This window comes from Lutjanus erythropterus, chromosome 8 (assembly GCF_056507025.1).
Source record: "Lutjanus erythropterus isolate fLutEry1 chromosome 8, fLutEry1.hap2, whole genome shotgun sequence".
Taxonomy (NCBI): domain Eukaryota; kingdom Metazoa; phylum Chordata; class Actinopteri; order Lutjaniformes; family Lutjanidae; genus Lutjanus; species Lutjanus erythropterus.
Window position 1 is genome coordinate 22671990 of NC_139324.1, and position 24803 is coordinate 22696792.

A 24803-nucleotide genomic window follows, 5' to 3' on the forward strand; every position below is an offset into this window, starting at 1 on the left:
CTTCACTTCTTTTCTTTTTCTCCCAGCTCATCAACTATTCAGTATCTGTGTCTCATCCCCACATGAATCAAGCCATGTCAAAGAGGGTAAGGTCCAGCTCACATTAATACTGATGACAATGGCGTGTGTGTGTGTGTATGTGTGTAAATGTGTGTGTGTGTGCGTGTGCGTGTGCAGAGAGGATCACAATTATTGTCATGTGAACTAGACATCTGGCAGTGTGTGTGCAGGGACAAGTTCAGTCTGGGCCATCTCTGACGACCAGGGATGTAATTAAACACTTTACTGTGTTACCTGATGCTGTACATATGCTTGCAGCTCAGAGCCAGCTCCTGAGTTGTTTGTTTGCACATTTCACATCATCATTAACAAAAACAATGCACAAGCTGAAATATTTCATTCCAAGGATTACAACACAGAAGAGTGGGAGTTTATTTAACTGGATGTTTTTACGTGTTCTTGGAAGGTTTGCAGGCTTTCAGCAAAATGTGAAAAACAAAAAATAGAAATGACTGTACGGGATGTAGCAGCACGGTGGGATTAACTGACGTGCCAGGTCAGTGGGTAAGGTGAATTACCGGCAGCTTAGTGCATGAGATGTGTCTAATAATGTGAGGGACATTTCATGAGTTTTTTTTTTAAATCTTTAATCATTTTGCACGTGTTTGATTTTTTTCATTAGAGAGGTACAGAAACACTATAAGTCGTTACATGGATGAAAGAAGAAAACATTTTCATATTTATACTGTATACTGATCAAGTCCACTGGCAGGGTGATGTCTTTTAGTTCAGAGTTTGAGGTTGAACGAATCAGTATTGAAAAGACATTTTGTTTTGTTTGCACAAATGATCGATACTGTCGTAACAACTCTTAAATGGTTACCTTGGCGTTTTTCAATCTGGACCCCACTTTCACATGTTTTTGGCTATTATGGCTGTATACGGTGTTTCTCCTCACTGCTCCTCTGATGTGCTCCTCTCCTGATATTTTCACATCTGACTGAGTGAATTTAAGGTATAGTTTGGATTATCTGACGTGGGAATGTATGAAGTGCTTAACAATAGGTAATGTATTACCTACAGCAGATGGTGGCTGGCACACCTCCAGTTTGCAGAACCAGAGAGGAGTAAAAAATATATTTTAGCCAATTAAAAAATGCCCACCTAAAAAGATATAATCAGTTTAAATGTACGCTATAGTATATTTAGAATATTGTCAATTATATTAGCCAAACATCACCGCCGGCTTGATCAGTTAGTTTGTGTTACCGCATGACTTTGGTGAATCTGAACTAACCTTGAACCTTGAAGTAACTCAATAACACAAACAAGCTAACATTTAAAGGCAGCACTAGACCAGCATCTCCTATGTTTGTGTCTGGTTGGTTTGGAGAGAGCAATACCTGGCATATTCCCATTAAAAAAAAAGCTGTTTAATGATGAGGTAAAACTGTGAAAATATTCTAAATATGGCTTTTTAGGTGGCTAAGATACATTTTGCTGTTGACCCTGTCCACAGCAATTCATGGCTTAGCCTCCTTCACCGGTACTCCTGCTGCTTCTCTAAAATGTGGGCATGTTGACTGCCATCTACTGTAGGTAACACACAGACGATCAATAAGTACCTGAAGTATCTCTTTAAGGATTTATTTCGACCAGACCAGACCTGACAGTTGTGGTAAGTTTATTTTGTTTTATGATAAAATTACTAATTCTGTAAATGGAATCTGGTGGCTTTGACAAGAGTGATAAGATGGCTGATTGTGGTTAAACAAAAAGGTTCTTCAACAACGCTTCAACAAAAATTTTCATAACGTTGTTGACTGAAAAAAGCTGGAGATCATTTTAACAGTTCACTACTGATGGTGCACACTGACGGTGTGCAATAGCCCACAGAGATTAGCCTGTTTTGGGAAAATGTTAAACGTTCAGTATCATTGGACCTGAAGAGTCAGCATCATTACCACACTGCAGCTCATCCTAGACTTTTAGACTATCCAGCCAAACAACAGCATTTTTGTGGATGGATCTTTTGTTGATTTGTTATCACAGTCTATTGTGGGACGATACTACAAAGTCACTCAATAAAGTCAATAAAGTTTGGTCAGTCTTTTCTAATGCACTGCTTTTCGCATTTGTGTCTTAGTATGTGACAAGTTCTGTGTTCCAACAAAAGACAAGGACTACAGTACATGGTAGAATATTCATTCACTACATAGCAAATGCTGATGAAAGAAAGCTGGACTAAGAGTGCTTACACTTCTGCTTTCCTAGACGCTGCTGTAAGCTTTGTGCAAACAGGAGGAGGAGGTGACAGCCAGGTCAGTCAGGTCTCTGGTCCTACACTTGTCCTCCTTCAGGGGGCAGATTTCTACAGGGAACACCCAAACAAAGACTGACTTCAGATAAAACTGAGAGGGACTTTAAGGGTATTTCAATGCCACTTGCATATTTTGCATTCATTTTACCACATTATGTGGATGCTAATCCTGTGAAAAGCACAGCAAAGACTGTAGCGTGTGTGTTTCAAATGGAGGTGTATAACTCCACTATCACGCAGTACAGAGGAAACGAATAATATGCTTACTTGCTCATTTATCTAGCACACAGCTGGCCCTCAAACTAGAATAAGTGACTCAATGCTACTGCTTACGCACTGCTTTGCTGTGCTGACGCACTGTAGACCCAGTAGACACGTGAAAACAAACACATACCTGCATTACAGTAGGACAGAAAATGAACATTTTTCATATTACAGAACTCCCAAGCCGCCGCTCTGCCCACCAGTAACTATATTTTCCAGCACAGAATTTGATTTCTGTCAAAGTAGCTGAGTCAGAGTAGAAAAAACAAACAGCAATAAGTCTGTGTAGTGTCTAATGTTAATTTTCAACTCGGTTCTTTATTTTTAATTATTAATATTGAACATGTACACATTTTGATAACAACCAACAGTGTAGTGCTGAAACAATCAGTACATTAAAAAAAAGATAATAAATTAATAATTCAAGTTATTTATCAAACAAAAGTGTCAAACATTGTCTGATTCCAGCTTCTCAAATGTGAGAATTTGCTGCTTTTCCTCTTTTTTTATATGATTGTATAATGAATTTCTTGGGTAGTGCAAAGTTGAGATGATTTGTCATTTTATAAACAAAATGATTCATCTGAAAAAAATAATGCACATATTAATCAATACTGAAAATTATAGGTAACTAATAGGGTGCACGAGGAGGAGGAAAAGTCTCTGGTGGAACTACAAACAACTCAAATCAACATCTTAAACATGAGTGCTGAAACCAGACACTGTTTTTTTAAGAGACCAGAAGTCAAGAAGGCTGAGAACTTTAATCTTTAACAATGGTTTATATTTCATACCTGCAAAGCTACTGAAGCCCCACAGGTAGAGAGTGAGGCGTTCAGTCTCAGTTCATCTGGCAGTTTAAAAAAGGTTTATCTCAAATTTTATATTATGATACATGACTAATGGTGCGGCAGCGGCAGCAACTTCATCATTTTTGAGCAGCAGAATGATGAATTTTCACTGTATTAATTTTTTATAGGTCAGGGAAACTTTGTGGCTGTGTGTGTACTGGCTGGGTAGGAGAGGAAGTGAGCAGATGAAGAGATGCATCAGCATGCTCCGGCGAGGGCTGATAGTCTCATATTTTATGCAAACTGTCTTGTTTAAAATTATGCGTACAAAGCATGTTTCAAAATAACACTAATTGTGGTGTTAACTGTAGTGTCACGGCCATGCCTGATTGTTGACTGCATCTCCTTTTTTAAAATGTTTTTATCACTTTGCCATGGAGAAAAAAAGTCATACACAATCAATTACTTTCAATGTAATGTGGATGAAACTTTTTGTTAAGAGTCTGCTACCCATATTTTTAGTTTCACTGACAAGTCTTAACTAATATTAAAACTCGTTTCAGTACATTGTATATTTTGATGGATACATTTTATATTGACATAGTTTGCTGCCTTTCCTAAAGGAGTGTAATATCTTTTACAGTCTGGGAAGCTGCCTTGACAGTAAATCATGTTTTTGTATTTTGTATCACACTATCTTGTTACTGTATGTATTTTAACTAATATATGATTTACTCCACTTACACAAAATAAGGTCACTTTTTTAGGGTTTTTGTTTGTTTATTTTTCTTTCGTAAATACCATGTTCACCAATTCAAATAAAAAAATGCAAAATCATATTTTTTTGGAATGGGGTTGTATGCGGTATTTATCCAGTCAGTGTATTACCTACAATTGATGACAGTCAGTCTGTCCCCAGTTTGGAGAAGTAGCAGGAGTGCCAGCATAGGAAGCTAAGCAATGTACTGTTGTGGACAGAGTCAGCAGCAAAACATATTTTAGCCATGCATGCAAAAAAGGCTGAAAAAAAATCAGAAAAAGTCAAGTGTTCTCTGTATTTAGAATATTTTCACTGCTTTACCTTGGCACCAGAAAGCCTTTTATGACTGGAAACTGTGGTTATATAGGCCAAATATCAGTCTCTAAAAATCAACCAGAGTCATTGGCAAAATCCATAATTTTATCTTGCAGAACATGGGAGTCGCTGGCCTACTGCTGCCTCGATCTGTTAGTTTGTTTTTGTTTTTGTGTGACTCTGGTGATTAAAAAAATGTTTAGATTCACCAAATTCACACAATAACTCAAACTAACAGGTCTAGGCAGCAGTAGAACAGCAGCTCACATGTTCTCCAAGGTAAAATGTGTTCAGGAGTCTGGTTGATCAAGCGTTTACACTTGCAATGATATTGATTTTTTTTAGGTGGGCCTTTTTTTAAGAGGCTAAAATACATTTTGTTGCTGAGCCTGTCCACAGCAGTTCATTGCTTGGCTTCTATGGTGGTAATCCTCCCTGCTCCTCCAAACTGATGTGTGCCTATCACCATCTAGTATAGGTAATACATTGACTATTGATAAGTATCTCATCCAACCCCAGTTCAAATAATCTGATGCATCCCTTTGATTGTTGAACAGGAACAGGGAAATGCCTTATACGCCAGTTATTAGTCCTGCCCATTCACTTTGAAAGGGAAGAAAAATGACAAAAAGGAGTTTGACCGAGAGTTTGAGATAAAATAAATTAACATCACTTACTACCATTTAGCTAGTTTAAAGAGCTAAATTAAGTGGTCCTTGAGTTAGCATGTTTAGTTAGTTTTCAGGGTCAAAAATATACTTTGACATTCAACTGAAAAATACAATTACAATTGTACAATTAAATTTACAAGTCTAGAAAATTCTGGCTTTAAATATCACAATACGCATTCAGAAAGCTTACTGTAAATTCACGGATGCTCTTGTAAAATGTTGTTTCCTTCTCTTCCCCGGCTTTGTTGCAGAGTACTCCATATCCCAGAAGTCTCCGCTGTCTCTTGTAATCACGTGAGTTTGTATAAAAGCGGACACGTGAGCTTTCCACTCCATGTTGCTTTCATTTTGAAGGTGAAGCCTCTGCACACATCTGCTGCCAGCCTCCATACATGTAAGTTACATAACACAGCTTAAAGCTACTGTCAGCAGTAGTACATCGTGTTTTCTGTTACTTCAATCGTGTCATGTATTCGCCATGAAAACAGCGATGTTTATATGAACGTTCGTATCGGCAACGTTATCACTGTTAGCCATCGTTAGCTAACTTTGTTAGCCGGCGTGTGCGTTATGCAAGGTCTCCAAACTAGTAGCCAAAAGCTAGTAAACCACATCTCAGCCAAACACGTGAAGGTTTACACTTTCCCGTGACAAAGACTCAAATATTTCAAAATAAACACTCGTGTCGTCGTGACCTGTGTAGTGTGTGTGTGTGTGGGTGTGTGGGTACCAGTCCATGCTGTCATCCTGGCTTATGTTACATCAGTTCAGCCCCCTTCCGTGTCGAGTATAATGCTGCCAATCAGGCAAGATATTGAGATAATCCGTAGAGTAATCGACAATGTATTGATGATATTTGCAACCAGGATGCGACTTTTTTTCTCCCACTGGTCAAACGGCTAATTAATTCTTTCAGTGAAACTGTAGGGTGAACGCAGGTGCTTCAGTGACTCTAATTAAAGTTATATTCAGGGGAAAAAGTCCAATAATTCAACAGCATGAGTTGACCCGGGTAAACTCAAATGGGACGACAAGAAACATACTCAACAGTCATACAGGTGCTCGTAATTATAACTAATTGTTCTCTTAGTTTTAACTTATATTTGTCAAAGTTTTTTCATTCACTCCTGTGGGCTCTACATCTGTCATGATAAATTTTCCACAGGGCTTTTTCACAGTAAACTTCTGGAGTTTACCTTGTTGGAAAAGTGTCCTTAATAGAACCGATTTACAGCAGCTGGCAGAGTAAACACAGGTGTTACCAATGATGTTAATTAAGGTCTGTCGATTTTTGGTGTAGCAGAGCCTTTCAGTGAGCCAACATGGACAACGGCACCCTGACTGTTTGTCCTGAGTGGAACAGAACCTAAATTGGTATGAGTCGTAACGCCTGTTTGCCATATTTCATGCCAAAGTGGCTGCTGTGAAGAATCCATATTTGTAATGAACCTTTTTAACATCAGACATATTGATATGAAATAGTAGGGTAAACATTAGTGCTTGAATGATACTAGTAGGTTCCAGTGAGACTTGATTAACAGTATAAACGTCAACTCAAAGTAAACAAATACAACGATAGGAAAGTTACTCCAACTTTCACACAGGTGTTTGTAACTGTAGCTGCCTTTCCTCTGCAGGAAGAACTGGAATGATTTTAGGTTTTTGTAGTTTGCTACAGCATTTTTTTTATTGTTGGCTCTACATGTCATAAAAGTTCATGGGAAACTCATTGTAGGAGGGCGTTGTTAATGGCTCTGCTCCAAGTGTTGTAGTAAGCAAGGCATGTCCAAACTATTCCAGAGAGGGCTTTGTGGTAACACTTCTTTTTTCCCATCCAATCTAGAGCACGCTTTATTCGACTGATCAACTTGTTTTTAAGACTAACAGCAGTTGATTAAACGAGTAAAGTCTGGCATGCTCCTGCTTGGTTGGAAAAGGTGCAGCCATAAGGTACTTTATGGAATAGTTTGGATATGTTTAAACCAGTTGGATATGTCTAAGCCAGAGTTAAACTCATGGATACTGTACTACATGTCAAATTGTCTTGTGTGAGAAAGCCCTCTGCTCATCACCACTTCCCCTGAGAACTGGGCTCACCTAGTGAGATGATTGGAAACATCTGACTAGACAAGTGCATGTACTAATTATACAAAATTGAAGCAGAAATGCACTTGGGTGCAAGTGTGCCATTTTACATCCCTGTGGTGATAGTAAAGTGAATTGTCACTGCTTCAGTTCAGCCAGAAGATGTCAACCCTGTCTGCTGCCAGTGTGGAGACTGCTACTGAGGGCACTGAGCAGAAGAAGCCACTGAAGCCCTGCTGTGCTTGTCCAGAGACAAAGAAAGTCAGGGATGCTTGGTGAGTACCTGGCCAGAGAGCGAACAACTTTTCTGTGTTTAAAGTAAAAATATTTATGATTCCTTATGTTTGTTTCCGCCAGCATCATTGAAAAGGGAGAGGACAAATGCACAGACCTGATTGAGGCACATAAAGATTGCATGAGGGCACTTGGCTTCAAGATCTAACCACTCCATTTTGTGTGCGTGTGGTAAGTATCAAATCCAGACATGCACACACTCACACAGGTAGCTTCATTTTCAGTTTCCCACCAGCTTGTTTGCAACTATAATGTCCTTGTGTTGGGTCATCTGTATCCCTCAGCTGTAGCTGATTCATCCATTGTTCAGAACAGTCCAGACTAGGACGGTGTACTGGCATGCATTATAAGTAAAACAGAACCCTGGGGGTAGGTGTTTGTGTTTTGGGAGGGGTGCCTAATGATGGTACATGCATATATTTGGTAGTGAGAACTCTGCAAAGAAGGACAGTTCAATGTACCTCTTTCATGTTGTAATCCTAATGAGTTATTTTTTATTAATGAGTTAATTCCTGGTGGCACTTGGCCTTAACATTAATCTGACCTTCATGTTGCATAAAACTGGCTAGTGGAAGTTTAAGGCCAAATACCCACTAAAATAAAAACTGTCAGTTAACTGCCTTTTTTCACTCTTGAAAAACAGAAACAACAAATCCTTTTATGCTTAAGCTTGAATCAGCAAGTGAACCATTTTTGCTTGACTGACTGGAACAATCAATCAAAATGGTTGCCAAGTAATTTTCTTTCACCTGATCCTTCCTGCTCTAAAAACCATGGCATCATCCCTGCAGTGTTAACATTGATTCAAAAGTTGGTCATCACAGCACCAGCTGACAGATTAAACATCGAAATGATGGTCCCTGTGGCACAAGAAACATTAGCTATATGTTCATTGCATGTTTCATGTTTAATGTGAAAATTTCACAACACCATCAGTAGTGTCTGGCTCCCAGTCTTATGAAAGACCAATGTTTAAGTTGCTGGCTTGTGATCTTTAGCTTAAAGGTCACCCCAAATCAGAAATGCATGGTCCCCCCTGAAAACAATTGTCTTCCCACAAATGACTAGATCTTGTTGTGAGCAGTTGCATGTAGGAACTACTTTCTTTATGGGAGGGGGGAAAAAATGCTAGCAGCAGAAATTATGCCTGTTATTGCTAGAGCAAAAGGTGGCGTAGAGACCTTGGGTAAGTATGACCTATCCTTCAATAAGCAAACCTGAATTGCTTCAGGTACATGGACCTGCTACCATTAGAGTTTTGCTTATCAGAACAAGACAGGCCCACATTGCACAGATAAAAGCAACTTCATGCCTCTTTAATTTTGAGCAGAAATTATTTTATGAAGACAGATGTATAAAAAAATGACATTTGCTTGTTCATAAATCTTGTAGATTGTTTCAGGTGACTTTTCTATTTAAACTTGGACATTGTCTACATTCCATTGTTACCTACAAATTAAAACTAGAAACAACTTGAGCCCTCAGTTTACATGTGTGCACTGGTGACGCACTGCACAGTTCATGGGCCACTGCCAAATGTATTCTGACAACCTAAGCCAAACTTGAATTGACTCACTCTAGTGTGCAAATGAGTTCCTGCCCTTTCTATGAACCATACTAAATACCCAACCCCTGATATTTGCAGTTGGAGGTATTTGAAATTGTAAAAGAACACTACTTGCAGAATACGGTTTCCTCTTGCTGGGTCAAATGTATCTCTGAGCTATTGCTGATTTTAATCCACTGTAATGGACTAACTTCAGTATCAGGCAAGAACATGAGGCAGAGATGGGTTGTGTGTGTGTGTGTGTGTGTGTGTGGAGGGGGTGGAGGACGTCTTCTATGCTTACATGACTACACATAAAACATGCCTGCAGCCTCGTGGCTCAGTTCACGTTTCAGCAGTTCAAACAGCCTTTATATTCACTTGCTCTTGTAAAGGAGAAATGTAGACCGTAAGCTGGAGGGAATGTGAACCTGTGTAGTGGAATTGTCTCAACCCCTAATCTGATGGGTCTTATTTTTCAGTTGACATTACAATTTTACAAGCACTGAAGAGAAAGTATAGCTACTGTTTTGTTGTCTTTAATGTCATTACAATAACTTAAATGTTAACTGCCCTTTTTTTTTCTCTTCTGCAGTGTGCAGCTGTGCAAGTGGATAATGACCAGACATTTCCCTTTCCCTCTTATTTATACCTCACCTGGAAGGGGAGGATGTGAGGATGACTCACTTAGGCTGTGATGGGTTGACTGTCTTTCTGTGAAATTGTTTTTTTAAAGTCCTCAGAATTTGAGAAATATGTGAATATCTAAAATGCTGTCTGAAATTGAATAAAGTCCTATGCAATAACTTGTTTGTCAATTTTATTTAGACTCATTCATGTGTTCATCCTGAGGCTCTGTGTTGAAGGTCCATTCTGTAAACGGTTGCTTGCCACAGTTGCTGTCCCTGGTATGCACTTAGGCTTAAAAATAACTCTTGACCCTGCAAAGTCAATACTTGGCATATCTGCATTCTTCCCCTGTAGTGCTGCTCAGCCTAAAGTGTGCCTGGCAGTGGACACCTAGTTTCACACATTCACAAAACCTGCTGGAAATGCTAAGCTACAGTAGTGTTAAACAGTAACTGGGTAACTTTCTTGGTGCTATTGTTAAAAGGATTTTTTTTTTTTTTAGTTGCATGTGCAAAATTTTCTACCCATTAAACATTTGTGTACATGGTTCCTTAAACACACCAGCACATGGTGACAGTCATGCCTTACTGTTGCCTGACCCTATGGCTTCAAAAACGCAGACGGCTGAGTCACCAAGATTTAATTCGGCAATGTGAAGGACTTTAATCCTGTTATTGTAACTACCAAATGAAAGAAACAGTTGATGGGTCTCTCAATGTGTCCACTCAGGCATCTCCTGCTCTGACAGAACGAGCCTGATGTGAACACCCGATGGCAGCAAAGTGGACGTGTAATGTCAGTTATATAGTATTCATCTTACTTCATAACAAGACAGAATTTACTCACCTCCACCACATCTACTAAGTTATCTTATTTTTCTGTGTGTTCTGTGTTACTTGAGATTCTACTCAAGATCAAGTTTCTAGTTATTTTGCCATGCAGTCAGCATGTATTTACAAGACACTTCAGTCAGATCCATAATGATATCCATATTAAAAAAAAATCAAATCTCTAACAATACCAGTTCACATATTCAGATTTTCAAACTTTGACATCCACATCTGATCAAGTGTGATTGTAATCTAAAACAAAAATCAAAGTTAAGCCTAAATTTAAAAAAGTCCATCTTGCCTTTTCCTCTTTAATTACTTAAAACTTTTTAAATCATACAACTGCATATTTTTTATTACCACAGTTTTTTCTTTTTCATTCATTTTGGAGGAGACGTTAAATATGAGAACAAAGTAACTGAAATACTATGTTGACACTGCATAACACAGCTACATAAATTCACTATGGTAATCACATATGCAGTATGAATGTAAATAATTTACATTCATGTTGTAACAGATTATAAATAAATAAAGTTGTGGACAATGCAGAAAAATAATATTTACCCAAGATAAATCCATTGTTGTGCTGTATGTCCTAGACAAAACTTTCAAATAAAATTAGATCGCAATTTATCAGAAATAATTTTCCAAAATCCATTTGAACTCCCAACAATCCTAATTATCACTGTACCCCTGTCTTCCTGTTCATCTTTTTGACCCTCTCCCACCCCTCACCCAGTAGTCTGAGTTCATTATAGGCTAGTTCTTCTACAATATTTCATGCTTTTATGAAGCCAGATCATTAAATGAATGAATTAAGGTAATTAGTTCTTACAATACCAAGACATTACACAAGAAAAGGTGTTTCACTTTTTGGTTGTCCCTCATCATGCAGCTCAAAATCTATTCTACTCCTGAACATTATGACACCTGCCAACTTTAACTGTTATAACAGGAAGAATACGGCTTTTTTCTGTGTAAATACAGGTCTTTGCCTTTTGAACATGGCCATAGTTTAGCATAATAAACATTTCATCTTTATTTTTTTATTTTGACAATTATGTATGTATTACATTAATATAATATCTGTTTATAGTCTTAGTCTAATGAAGCAGAGACACTTCTAATGGACCAAGATGGACTTGTCCCTGTGAGCTGTGAGTCCTCATGGCTGTGAGGTGGTAGTGGCGGTGGTGGGTGTTGTTTATACCTGAAATCTGACCTGTGCTGTCATCCTACTTATTTCAGTATCTCTAAATATGCACTGGCTGCTCTCCTGAAAGTAAACTGGACTCGTGAAGTTTGGTTGAAGGTAGAACTCTTTTGTAGCTTTGATTTTTTTTCAAACAGTGTGACACTCCGTGAGTCTCTCAGAGATATTTGTCATAGAGTCCCTCTCCTCCTCCTCCCTCCCGTTTCCTGCCTCTCTCCCTCTTTCTGTTATGTTAAGTAGCAGGCCTGCTTTCTGTCCACCACTCTTTCCTCCTTGGGTTTCAATTCCAAACATGGTTATCCTTCTAGGGCTCTATCAACGCCCCCCTCCTCCCTTGTCCCTTCTCCTCCAGCTGTTGGCTGTACAGTGCAGGCCGGCGGGTGAGAGAAATAGACAGAAAAGCACAGCAAGAGAGACGACAGGAAGACTCAGAGGAGAGAGGAAGGGACGCATAATGACAGAAGTGGAAGAAACCCATTCCAGCTGTGTTTCTATAACAAATAGAACCGTGAGAACTACTTCACATTGAAGGATTTTCCGCTGCACGCCAAGGGAACAAACATTTACTTCTGACATTTTTGGTCAGTATTAGCTGTTTATTTTGGTCAAGATTTTATTCAAACAAAACTTCTAGTTGTAAATGTTGATGGGACAGAAATAGCACCAAGTCTCTTTAGATAAGTATTTTTAGTTCTTTTTGCTTTTTGTTTTGTGCATCAAAAGCTTTAGCTTGTCATTTGAAGAGTTTCAAACATGAGCACAGACAACTCAACCCTGCTGGACAGCTTGTTCTTTGCTCCTCTCTGCGATGGATGGAGCAACAACACAGAGGGAGCCATCTACCATTTGGGCAACACCATGCTGTTCCTCGGCTACATGGGAGGCAGCGGGGCCTACGGGTGCCTCTTCATCTTTGGCTTCCTGACCCCGGCCTTCGTGTGCCTGACCCTGTGGGGCTGGCTGACCATGTGCGGCCTGGACGTCTTCACCTGGAACCTGCTCCTCCTGCTGGCCTGCTTGGCTCAGATCTGCCACCTCCTGTACCGGCTGCACCAGGAGGGCATACGCAGCGAGGAGCTGACCGCCCTCTACCAGGCAGTCTACCTGCCGCTGGGCGTGCCCGTCCAGGTGTTCAAGGAGATCACAGGCGCCTTCGAGAACAAGGTGGTGGAGCTGAAGGCCGGGGAGACGTACGCAGTGGAGGGCAAGACGCCCATCGACCAGCTCTCCTTTCTGCTGTCTGGGAGGTGGGGAGTGTGTGCATGTGTGTGTACCTTTGCACACCTGTACTACATAATGCAAAACACCACAACTAACTATCTCCACACAATACAATCAACACTCTCAAGTAAAAGTAGCAATACTACAAAAAAAATTGAAAGTCTACAGTCACTGATCTTTTTGCAGTTTGGACGAAATGTGAATGAGCTGTAAACACAACCTCAGTATTATCGCTTTTGAACTTGGTGTTACAAATGTGCAACATTAGCATCATTTGAAGTCATCTTTATGGCCACTCGAAGAATTAAAGTCCAATATTTTAGTTCTGTTTTTGGTCACTACCGATTCCTGAGAAAAATATCTGGCTCTATCAAAGCGATAGTTTGGATTTTTTGAAGTGGGGTTGTATGAGCTTGGCTTAGTCAGTGTATTATCAACAGTAGATGGCAGTCGACACAGACAGAGAAGCTGAGAGTGGTGCAATGTAAACAATGTACTGCAGTTGACAGGGTCAGCAGCAAAATGTGTTTTAGCCACCTAAAAAATAATATCAGTTCAAATATATGCTATATTTAGAATAATTTCACTGTTTAACCCTGCTGTCAGACAGCTTTTTCCGACGGGAAACGGCCGCTATATAAGCCAGATCACTGTCTCCAAACCAACCAGAGTCCATAGGCAAAATCTGTATTTTTACTTAGCAGAACATGGGAACTGCTGTTCTACTGCTGCCTCAGTCAGTTTGTTTGTGTTACTGTGTGACTTTGGTGTTTTAAACGGTTAGTTTGTATTCACCAAAATCAAACAAAAACCAAACAGATTGAGGTGATATAAAAACAACCACTGTGTTCTGAAAGGTAAAATTACAGATTTTGTGAATGAAGTCTGGTGGCTTTGGATACAGTAATATTTGACTTGTAAAACAGCTGTTTCCCATCAGAAAAGGTTGTCTGATGTCAAGGTGAAGCAGTGAAAATATTCTCAATATAGTGTTTTAGAATCATTTGTTCCCAGTTGACTGGTGAAATAAGTTAAATAAATTTGTGTGGCAATATCACACTTGATACCATGTAGCCTATCTTTTTTAGAAGAATATAAAAATGAATTAATTAATATAGCATACACTTAGCTGGGCTTTTTTTTTAAAAAACTTTTTTTTAAGTAGATAAAATATGACCCTGTCCACAGCAGCACATTGCTTAGCTTAGCTGGCACTCCTGCTGCTTCTTCAAACTGGGGGCATGTCGACCACCATCTGCTGTAGATAAAACACCGACTATGGATAAGTAGGTCATAGAAACCCACTTCAAATAACCTAAACTAGTTTTGGACACAGCTAATAGTATGTTATAGCATGTTTTAGTGTCACTGAATGTAAGAATAAAACAGTAGGTGTGCACTCATTTGCACCATGGGTTTATACTGTAGTATAATTGGTTTAAATCTCCTATTTTAACTGACTATTGCAGAGCTGGATCCCTATTTCTGTCTCTTTTATGCTGTTGGCAGCGTGTAACCATCGTCACAGGAAATGTATCCTCTCCATCCAAACATCCTCAAAGTAGAATTGCATTAGATTTCACAGTCCTGGAGCCGACACTAGAGAAATGTTGTAAACAGAGTATTTTTGTCTGTGACTCACCAGTGTGTCGTCCCCCTGCACGCTGCCAGCTGGTTAAATGATACCTTTGTACATGTTGGGACAGGACTGGACGCTGACTGCTCCTCTTACCTTACATTAAATGCTGGCCACGCTGATGACAACTCAGTGGCCAAATTTGGAACAACAAACAAACAAACAAAAAGCTCTTAATGATTTTCCAGAGTTTTAAAGTGTTGCTTTTTGGACGTGCTTTCGGATACAAAAAATTGTGAGTCTTATCTAATCAACACCCATTTTTTTGGCGTTACCACAGAACGTGTTACCTAAGACATTTCTATTAATCAGTGGTCTCCTGTTTGAAATGACTACACTACATGGCCCGAAGTTTGTGGCAAATATGTGTTTGTTGGGACATTTCATTCCAAAGTTACGTGCATTAATCTTCTGCAGTAACAGCTTTCCACTCTGCTGGGAAAACTTCTCCATCAGATTTTGAATCTGGTCCAGGGATTTGCTTCCATTCAGCCACAAGAGCATTAGTGAGGTCCAACCCTGATGATGAGAGACATGGTCTGGATCGCAGCTGACGTTCCAGTTCATCCCAAAGGTGTTGGACGGGGTTGAGGTCATGACCCTGTGCAAACCAGTTGAGCTCTTCTTTAGTTTACACTATGTAAGGGATAATGTACAGTGAGTCCATTTCAGGATGCAGGTTTCTTTTGCAATAATGACCTTCCATTATCCAGCTTATTACATGGTTATTTAACAAAAAAAATCTACAATAATTTGATACAAAATAATAATTTTTAAATGATTTTATTTCTCCCACAGTCTATGATCAGAACTGCTACCATAGCAACGGCCTGTTCTTCATAGCAACAGTCTGCCATAGACAAATAAAATGCTATATATGACTGATCAAAATCAAGTGGCCATGCAGCTATGTAGTGAATTTAGAATATTTTCATCCATTTACCTTGCCATCAGACAACCTTTTGTGGCAAGAAACCACTGTTTTATAAACCAAACATTGCTATCCTCAAAGCTACCAGACTTCATTGGCAAAAAATTGGTGTGTGTTACTGAGTTACTTCGGTGTTTTAAGTTTTAAGGTGTTTGGGTTCACCACAGTCACACAATAACAAGCAAGCTAACAGATCAAGGCAGCAGGACACCTGCAACTCCTGTTCTGCAAGGTAAAATTACTGTTTTTGCCAGCGGTGTCTGGTGGCTTTGAGGAGGGTAATATTTAGCTTAGAAAAACATCAGCTTCCCATCATATAAAGCAGATACACTGATGTTGATTTTTGTTTTTACATGGCTAAGATATATTTTGTTGCTGACCTTAACGACAGCACATTACCTAGCCTCCTACACCCGACGCTCTTGATGCTTCTTCAAACTGGAGGCGTGTCAACCTCCATCTAATGTAGGTAATCCTCTGACTCTCGATGAGTACCTCTTACTACCCCCCCAAAATCTGAACTATTCCTTTGAAGGCAAACTGGAAAAGAAGTCCCAGACCAAAAGATAGGCCTGTCCACATACTTTTGGTCATACAGTATGTGGGGCAGTACAGTACTAGCAGTTCAGTGACACTTTTAGCATGGGGCTTCCCAGTGGAAAGCCCTGCTCCTGGCAGTTTAAGTGGCATACAGGGTAATTAATAGTGCAATACACAACAAAATAGCTGTTAATTAACACCCATTGTTATGAAAAGTCTAAATATAGACCTAGCAGTTTTAAACTGCTACAAAGATAAACTGTGAATAAATACTCTAATAAGCATTTCTCTGAATACAGAATACAAGTAGACTGCATTTTAGACTTTCTCTATCAGTTTACAGGGATGTTTAATTAAACTTTTAATTAAAAGACCTTTTGGTATCCTTTGTAAGTGCCAGTTCTACCTTACAATTAGCTTCTGTTATGCATAACAAAGACACACAAAAACTTGCATGATATGAAAATAAAGTCTGGAGGAGAAAAGTTATTATTTCCTGGAGGACACTACCATTTCTTTCTGTAGATGTCAGGTGATTGACATGAAGCAGATCGTTTGCAGCGCTGATATGACAACATTCAACTCACAGTGAAATAAGGATAAAACAGAAACTTTTGACGTAATACAATGAAAGTGTGCTGGGGTATCTCACTCTGCGGAAATTATTCTTTTTTTTAAAGTAAAACTTCCTTTGACAGAGGAATGTCCTAATGTCTGGGGGAATCCTGGCAGAAGCAGAAACTATTATCAATGTGTCTGAAAAATGATTTATGTACACCAAACAAAAATATAAACCTAACACTTTTAAAGACTTCTATGCACACAACATGTTTATTTCTCAATTTCACAAATTTGTTAAAACACTTCTTCTTTGCCATTTTAATATTTTATTCCATCTAACATAGGCCAATCTAAAATGTGCAGCTCTATCTTGAAAAAAGACTACGGTGCTGGAAGTAAATTTTCCCCTCATTTACTCCATTGACGTTTCAGTAAATCTTTATATTAAGAGTTTTAAGCACTTTAACCAAGCCAACCAGCTACGAGGTGAATTGTGACCATAAAGCTTTTGATTCTAAGAAAAAAGAAAGACTGGAAAATGGAAAAAAAGCAAAAGGCACATGATTATTTTGAGAGTGAAGGAACTCACTTCTTCTAAAATGTAACTTCGGTCATTATTAGAGTGTTTGTTTGTTAATGACAGTTGTAATTTGTTGTAGTTTGCATTGTGTTTGTGTACTCACTGTGGCATAATGACAGTATGATTCATGTTAGCTAATGTTAGCTACCAAGCTAGCTAGCTTGCTCATAGAATTACCCACTCACGGGTGCATTAAACATTTCCACGGTAACAGCAAGCGCCACCAATTAGAGACGCTGCTGTCACACTTGAGGATTGTGGGTCATGTAGTACCTCTCCATGAGATAGCGAATAAAATGTGAATTTTCTGTAAACATGGGTGATATCATACAGACTTGTGTCTTCTATAGGAGCATATACCATTGTTTAACAATCTCATATCTCATGGTTAGTCTACTTCGGATAGTTGTGGAATTATGACTTATAATCTGTTGTGACCAGTCCAATGCACACCCAGTCATGCTGTTTAATCAGTACCTCTATATGCCACACTGTCAGGTGGTTGGATTATTTTGGGACTAACAGGGATTTTAACAAATTTGTGAACAAAATTTGTGAGAAGATTTTTTAATTTAACTCATAAAAAATGGGACCAACAATAAAGGTGTTGGGTTCACATTTTTGTTGAGTGTATGTGGTGTTGAAGGAGTGCTTTGTAGCTGCCCTGGCAGAGATTTTCATCTAATGCTAATCTTTAGTATCAAGGTCTTGGACTGGCACCGGCAAAGTGACCTCCAAACATCTCCCTGGTCTCATTATCACATCTTAATCCATGTCTCTGTTTCTAAGCTTGTACCTTACTCTCTCTTTCTCTTCTCTTTCAGGATTAATGTGTCTTTGGAGGGCCAGTTCTTGCATTACATCCACAGCCACCAGTTCCTTGACTCTCCAGAGTGGGAGTCTCTCCGACCAAACGAGGAGGGAAAGTTCCAGGTACTAGAATGGACATGTAGTTCATTTTAGGAGGAGGCGCTGTGTGTTTCTTAGTTTCTGTGTTTTAGTAGTAAGTTCGTAAATTGAAGCTTGCAGTCCCAAGTGTAGCAGTGTAATGTTAAATTAACTTGAAGTGCTGTCATTGATGGATTTGGAACAAGAAACCAGACACGGATATCGAGTTGTCTTTTGTTGCCTTCTAACGGAGGCAGCATCTGACCGATAAGCTGAACAGGGGAAAGCAGTTGTCCTCTTGTCTTTCACATATCCTGTTGCTTTAGATTAAATGAGTTAAATTAGAAAGAAGCTTGGAGGTCATGGTGGACATTCAGGGTTTGTCTCTAGGTCTAACAAATGTGCAAACAAGAAGGCTAATTTTTTATGAATTGTTTGTGAAATTGTGAAAAATGTCTGTTATAATTTCCCACACTGTCTTCTTAATAATACTCCTATTGATGAAACTCACAATAATTCCATGCAAATAAATAAAGACATGACTTGAAAAGATGTGAAAAGATTCAAGTTATTATATTATTGCTTATGGAAAAATAAGTTAAATTGTGTCTAAGATTATTGCATTTAACTGCATTCAGTAAAGTTCCCATGAAATGGTTAGAGGGTGTGATGAACATCCCTGATCTTAAACCATTCATTAGGGGCATTGGAACCGCTCTTAGTCTGACCCGTCACCTGGGACCTGTTTGCCTTGGGAGACCCTACCAGGGGCAACAAGCCCATGACAACATAGCTCCTAAGATCATTCAGGTTCTCAAAACCCCTCCACCATGACAAGGTGGCGGCCTAGTTCAGTAGCATTTCTTTATTATAAAATGTTACTCCATACGGCTATTAGTGGTCAAAAACTCCACACTGATACCATTGATACTCAGGTTTTTCATTCATATTCCCCCCAGGTGACCCTTACAGCAGAGGAAGACTCCCGCTATGTCTCATGGCGTCGCCGCCGCCTCTACATGCTAATATCAAAGGAACGCTACATTGCCCGTCTCTTCTCCATCATGCTGGGCTACGACATTGCTGAGAAGCTCTACAACCTCAACAACAAGCTCTACATTAAGAGTGGTGTGCTGTTGGACATCCGCCTTCCCAGCCTCTACCACGTGCTGGCTCCTTCCTCACAGGGCAGCGAGGGCGGCAGTGGCAGTGATGGCGGCATCGCCAAGGAGCAACAATCTGAACAGCGTGGTGAAGACCCAACACCGGCCCACCAGAAGTCTGATCCAGCCCAGTCTCAGCCCCTCCCACCCCACCTGCAGGGACCAAGGAAGACCACCCTGGATGAACCCCCTCAGCATGACCGTTACCAGCACCCCTGGGCGTCAGACCCGGAGCTGCCCTCTGGTGAGGACTCCACCAGCCTGGTCCTCGAGGACTTTGCCGATGTGGCGGGCTCCTTAACGGATTATGGCAGTGAGACGGGTTATTTGAGGTAGAGGGGCAGGGTGCTGGAGCTAACACACTGGGTCACCACTTAAGCTACATGTAAGTACCTCACCTGGGCGGAGAGTGGCGTGGGGGGTGGTGTGTGTGCATGGGTGGCTTGCGGTGCACAATTCCTACTAACCTGGCTTCATAGTAACATATAGCACAAGGCTGGGCAATATAGCTGAAAGCCTCACAGCAATAAAATTATTATTTTGTGACAACAACTTAAGTTACTGAGTAACTGTTGACCTGATCTGTCATACTTTGCTTGAAAATTAAATTGTTTCAACTGAAATATTAAATGGACCGTTATTCACTTCCACATCATTGAATTGAGAAAAAAAAAGGAAAAATAGTGAAGACACTGACCTTGAGTTTTCTCAACTGTGTTTCCTTTCACAATGTATTTACAGCTATAGATTGACATCATATAGTGGCTGGAATTCTTTGCTGCTGGCCTGCTCTGTGTTGGGGATACCTGGATTATTACTCTATTTTCAAACAATACTTTAAGATTAAAATTCCTTCCCAGCCAGCTGCTCTGCATTAGTGTTTGCTTTGGCTCTGCCACTCACAAGCTTATGGTTGTCTCTGGTACAGTAGCAGAGTTCAATTTGTTCAAGCAGATCTGCCCAGCAAAAACAGTTTAACAGCAAATGAGCACAGTGTGGGCTCAAAATGGTCTCAGACAGCTGATCAGGTCCTGTGTCGAGCTGTACTGTGTGTGTGTGTGTGTGTGTGTGTTTGTGTGTGTGTGTGTGTGTGTGTGTGTGTGTGTGTGTGTGTGTGTGTGTGTGTGTGTGTGTGTGTGTTTGTGTGTGTGTGTGTGTGTGTGTGTGTGTGGTGAGCAGGAGTTCAATAGTGTAGCTTGTGAGAGCGGACAGCGAGACAGTGGTGAGGTCAGCAGGGTAACAGCTGTGTTCCTATCTGATCGGGATTAGATCTCGGAAATTCAGGCGATGTCCAAAAAATGTCCGTGCCATGCTAATAATCCAGTGTGCCCACTGTCTGTCTGCTCATCTGTTCATCCCCCTTCTGCCCTGCCTGTCCTCCAACCATCCCAAAGGCAGCCAATCACAGGTGGTGGATCACATTTCATAGCTGGATCGTGGGGTCAGTGTTGGGTTTGAGTTGCAGGGTGGCTGTGAAGCAGTAGGCCAAATCTATCTCAGACAGTATAGTAACACAGCCTCAGTTCAGAGTCTAACAACTCAGACTTTTTACAAACTTGTAATGTTCATGTGGAGTTTTTCATGTGTTACAAGACATATCAGGAGTGAAATAAGCAGTAAACACCATGTCTGAGAATTTCTTTTTTTGACACTGCAGTGAGCAAGGGCAGTCTCAAAAAATGACTTCAGTTAGGCTGGGTATATGATGTCATAAACTGAAGGAATCAATCCTGTTAATCGAGCAGGTGGCACTATACATATCAGTAGTGGCGATGCCCAGCTCACAGGATACACCGGAAGTAACTAGTTACTGTGATTAGCTAACAAAACAGAGGAGAGGCCTGGTGCAGCTACTTAGGGGTAGGGGTGTATGAGGAGGGCAGGGAATTTATTACTTCTTGTAGAGCATTTTATATTGTTTAAAACATGACTGGAGGTGGACTTTTAATGTCCCATCTAGGCCTGTCATGATAATTATATTATCAACATATCGTGCACGACTGTAATAATTCATATATGAATATATATGAACTGTCAGCAGCGACAGTGGAATTTCAGCAGAAAATCTAAAATATATACATCTGCCTGGATTTGGCATCTGTCCCTCAGTTAAAGAGCAAAGGTGTCTTTGCAGAGCTGATATTCACCACTCACACACATTTATTATGTGAGCACAGAGTTGAAGTTTGGTGTTTGGTTGGTGAATGTGAGTTCCCTGTAGAGGGACCCACCCAAACTTTTAAAACCTGAGTTGAAATTATGCTTATATTATGAATATTCATAAATATATTAGCATTTAATGAAATTATAACTAAACTAAAATGTGGGTTGGAGGTCTCAGTTGCGTCCCAGGGCTCCTGGTCCTGACCTCAGCATGAATCACAGCCCACTGGGGCTCACGGGGGCTGATAAAATTCTCTATAACTTTGCAAAAACATTTTGGCATTAATGCTGTAAGTTAATTTTTCTTAAAGGGAACATTAGTCTTTATTTTTATGTGGACGTCCAGTGTTCCAGTATTGAGGCATTAACTTCCTCAGTATGTACTATATTGACTGAGAAAGTTCAGTTCTCCTGCTGCAAAATCTACTGTTCTTCCTGCATCACTGATGTCACAATGATGTATTAGGTGCTAAAGAAGAACTACAGAATATTTCAGCTTGGATGTCTAGTCGCCGCCTCTGGGTAAGCCGGGGTACTTTGTCACCTAACGCTATGTTTTGGCCAACAAAATGACAGGCTAGGGTGGTGATACACAGCCACATGGGTGTGGACTTCATGAGTGCATGACGGTACTGCTGGCATGGCTCTGCAAGCAGGAGCACTCAGCTTTCTCTGTCAATGCAGCACACGTAGAGGAATTTAGGACGATGACAGGACATCCACATGAAAGTGCTGAATTTTCCCTTTAAACACATTGCGTTGAATGGTTTTGTGCATTTGACTGACAAATAACCTTTGTTCTAACCTTTACATGTTACATTTTCAAAACCATTGAGAGTGAATTGTGAAATGTAAATAAATACTAAGCTGTGAATTGGTAAACATTTTTGCTTTACTTTGTTTAGATGAATTACAACTGGTTTGTTCACCAGTCATTCTCTGTGGGAGAGAAACAGTGCCGAATCTGTGCAAAATAAATACAGAAAAGGATCTACTGATTTGACACATTGCAGTTTGAGTGTAGTTTGATGTGGCACAGCAACACTGTCACGTTATCAGTAGGACAACACTTTGAGTTTGCAGTGTGATCGTGACACTCCTAACTGAAGCTTTGATGATGTCTCTGCAGGAGGTGATAGTGACGGGAAACTACCGCCTCGATTCCAGAGGGGCAGAGCGCCGCTGGCTCCCACTGACACTCCCAAACTGTGAGGACAGTCTCTGCTGGAAACACGATATTATTTACAGTATAGCAGTATGAATGTGTCACATGTCACTTGCTATGACACTGTCTCCTCCTCGCTCTCAGTTCACACTTTCAGCCCTGAGCACGTAGAACATAATGCTATTCTTCTCTCTATTTAAAGGGACAGTTCACCTTAAAATAAAAAGTACACATTTTTCTCCTGGCCTGTAGTGCATTTTATCCATTTATCCTTTTTGGTGTGAGTTGCTGAGTTTTGTAGATTTCAGCTGTAGAGATGTCTGCAATCTCTCCAGTATAATGGGACTAAATAGCACTTGCCTTATGGCGTTCAAAGCACCAAAAAATGCATTAGAAAAAAATCAAAAACAATGTCTCTTTACAAATATCATGACCCGGTTACTCAAGATAATTCACAGACCTTGTTGTGAGCTGTTTTAGGTAGGAACTAGTTTCTTTCTGCAGTAGAATCTGTGGGAACCACTTTAGAATCTACAGTACTACTTCATTTCAAGTAGAAAGGAAGTAGTTAACACCATGAACCATTTAGTTCCATTATATTGGACAGAGGTCAGACACCTCAATGGCAGGTATCTCCAAAACTCTGCAACTCACACCAGACAAATTTTAATTGATAAGTAGCACAACAGGCCACTGGAAAAATGTTTTTGATTTTGGGGCGAACTGTCCCTTTAAAGTACATAAGACAGCCGCTATTAATATCTTTTAGTAATCAATATTTGAGGCTGATATTTATCACTTCATTAAATTCAATATGGTCTCGGAAGCAGCATCTCAAATCCGCCTTAAAGGGACAGCTCAGTTGGATGAGGTATGAGGTTTCTCCAAACTGGAGGCGTGCCGACCGCCATCTACTGGAGGTACTACACTGACTATTGACAACTACATACAACAGCACTTCAAAAATCCCCTTTCTATCTTTAAAAACTATTGGCTGCTCTTAGACCCACCACATCTGTTCAATTTAAATAACATGGATATTTTAGCGCTGCAGCTAAGATGCCATTTACAAAATCTATAACTAAACAACTGAGTGAATCAGTAAAATGTTCAAAGCACATTTATACTGTGTTTATGTAGCTGATCAGAGAGACGCAACAGTCCAACTAAAGAAGGACATCTTGACTTACAGATACTGTATTCAGAACTTAATAAACTGTCAACAATCAGTCAAACCCTAATTTAAATGATAAACACATTTGAATTGGCGCTGGAACACTGAGGACAGAGGAACGGCCTTCACATTGTTACTTACCAGCACATTAAATGTCTAAAATTTTATTGTATGTTATAGAAAATTGATTCTGTGATATTGAAACAGATGAATTTGATTTTCATCTCACTTTGATGTTAGAACTATGATTGTTTGTTTTGGACTTAACTTCACATGATTGAATGTTAAATTTAATTTTTAATATTTTATTTCTTCACACAAATCACTCATACTTAGTGCTACAAAACATGTTGGTTCAACTCAGTGAGGTTATTACACATCTGAAATTTGATTTGATTAGAAAAAAAACATTTTTTTTATGAATCTATAAGAATTAGCTGCATAAAATCATACTGAACTGATCCTTTGCCAAACCCCTCCTCTTAACAGCAACTGTCCAATCATAGATTAGCAACTGTAATTAGGCACCACAGGCCTGTCAATTTTCGTATTTCTCTATACGTTGAAGCGTTGTACATGCAGCTCTGAGAGGAGTGATTATTGGTGTCTCTTGGTTTCTGTTGTGAGTTTAGAGGGTCTTTTTGGCAGTCTTTCAGAAACCTAAAACACAAGAAAGCTTCGTGAGGAATGGCTTGAACTTTCAGAACTGTCATCATCTGCTTACGACCTGCCGTAATGTTACCTCCGGCGTTGACGTTGACACCACTGCATTTCCCAAACTCATGGCAAGAGGTTAAACTGAGATTTTGTCATGTGTGGGGTTTGAGGACGAGGACGTGGACTGGGTTAGCTTAGCTCTTATCCTTGCTCTCTTCCTGTGACAATCGCGTTCCAGCAGGTCTGGCTGGGTGACTGTCTTGAGGTCCACTGCATTTACTGCACTTCCTTTTCCAATGTTGATGAGTATATTTCTGTAGTCTATCATCTACCTCTCATACTTCACAGCCTGACCGATGTTTGCTGGGATGTTAGCTAGTTTTAGCCTCAGTCTAATGGCAT

At 39.9% G+C, this 24803-nt stretch overlaps 2 protein-coding genes across 2 annotated transcripts; both read left to right on the top strand.

The window, feature by feature from the left end:
• The first annotated feature begins 5362 nt into the window (after positions 1–5362).
• On the top strand, positions 5363–9852 carry cox17 (cytochrome c oxidase copper chaperone COX17). Its single transcript, XM_084724065.1, has 4 exons — positions 5363–5515; positions 7357–7481; positions 7564–7671; positions 9642–9852. Exons 2-3 carry the CDS (start codon positions 7369–7371, stop codon positions 7646–7648), a joined length of 198 nt encoding a protein of 65 aa, XP_084580191.1. The 5' UTR covers positions 5363–5515; positions 7357–7368; the 3' UTR covers positions 7649–7671; positions 9642–9852.
• A 2249-nt stretch (positions 9853–12101) lies between these two features.
• On the top strand, positions 12102–23235 carry popdc2 (popeye domain cAMP effector 2). Its single transcript, XM_084724939.1, has 4 exons — positions 12102–12969; positions 18016–18124; positions 19039–19627; positions 22535–23235. The coding sequence occupies exons 1-3, from the start codon at positions 12476–12478 to the stop codon at positions 19576–19578; spliced, it is 1143 nt and encodes a 380-aa protein (XP_084581065.1). The 5' UTR covers positions 12102–12475; the 3' UTR covers positions 19579–19627; positions 22535–23235.
• Positions 23236–24803: the final 1568 nt, after the last annotated feature.

Excerpts from the sequence above, each read along its gene's own strand:
- popdc2 (XM_084724939.1), top strand. The coding sequence starts at position 12,476 with ATGAGCACAGACAACTCAACCCTGCTGGACAGCTTGTTCTTTGCTCCT. Across the intron at positions 12,970-18,015 it reads TCCTTTCTGCTGTCTGGGAG|GATTAATGTGTCTTTGGAGG; the intron begins GTGGGGAGTGTG and ends CTTCTCTTTCAG. Across the intron at positions 18,125-19,038 it reads ACGAGGAGGGAAAGTTCCAG|GTGACCCTTACAGCAGAGGA; the intron begins GTACTAGAATGG and ends TATTCCCCCCAG.
- cox17 (XM_084724065.1), top strand. The coding sequence starts at position 7,369 with ATGTCAACCCTGTCTGCTGCCAGTGTGGAGACTGCTACTGAGGGCACT. Across the intron at positions 7,482-7,563 it reads AAGAAAGTCAGGGATGCTTG|CATCATTGAAAAGGGAGAGG; the intron begins GTGAGTACCTGG and ends TGTTTCCGCCAG.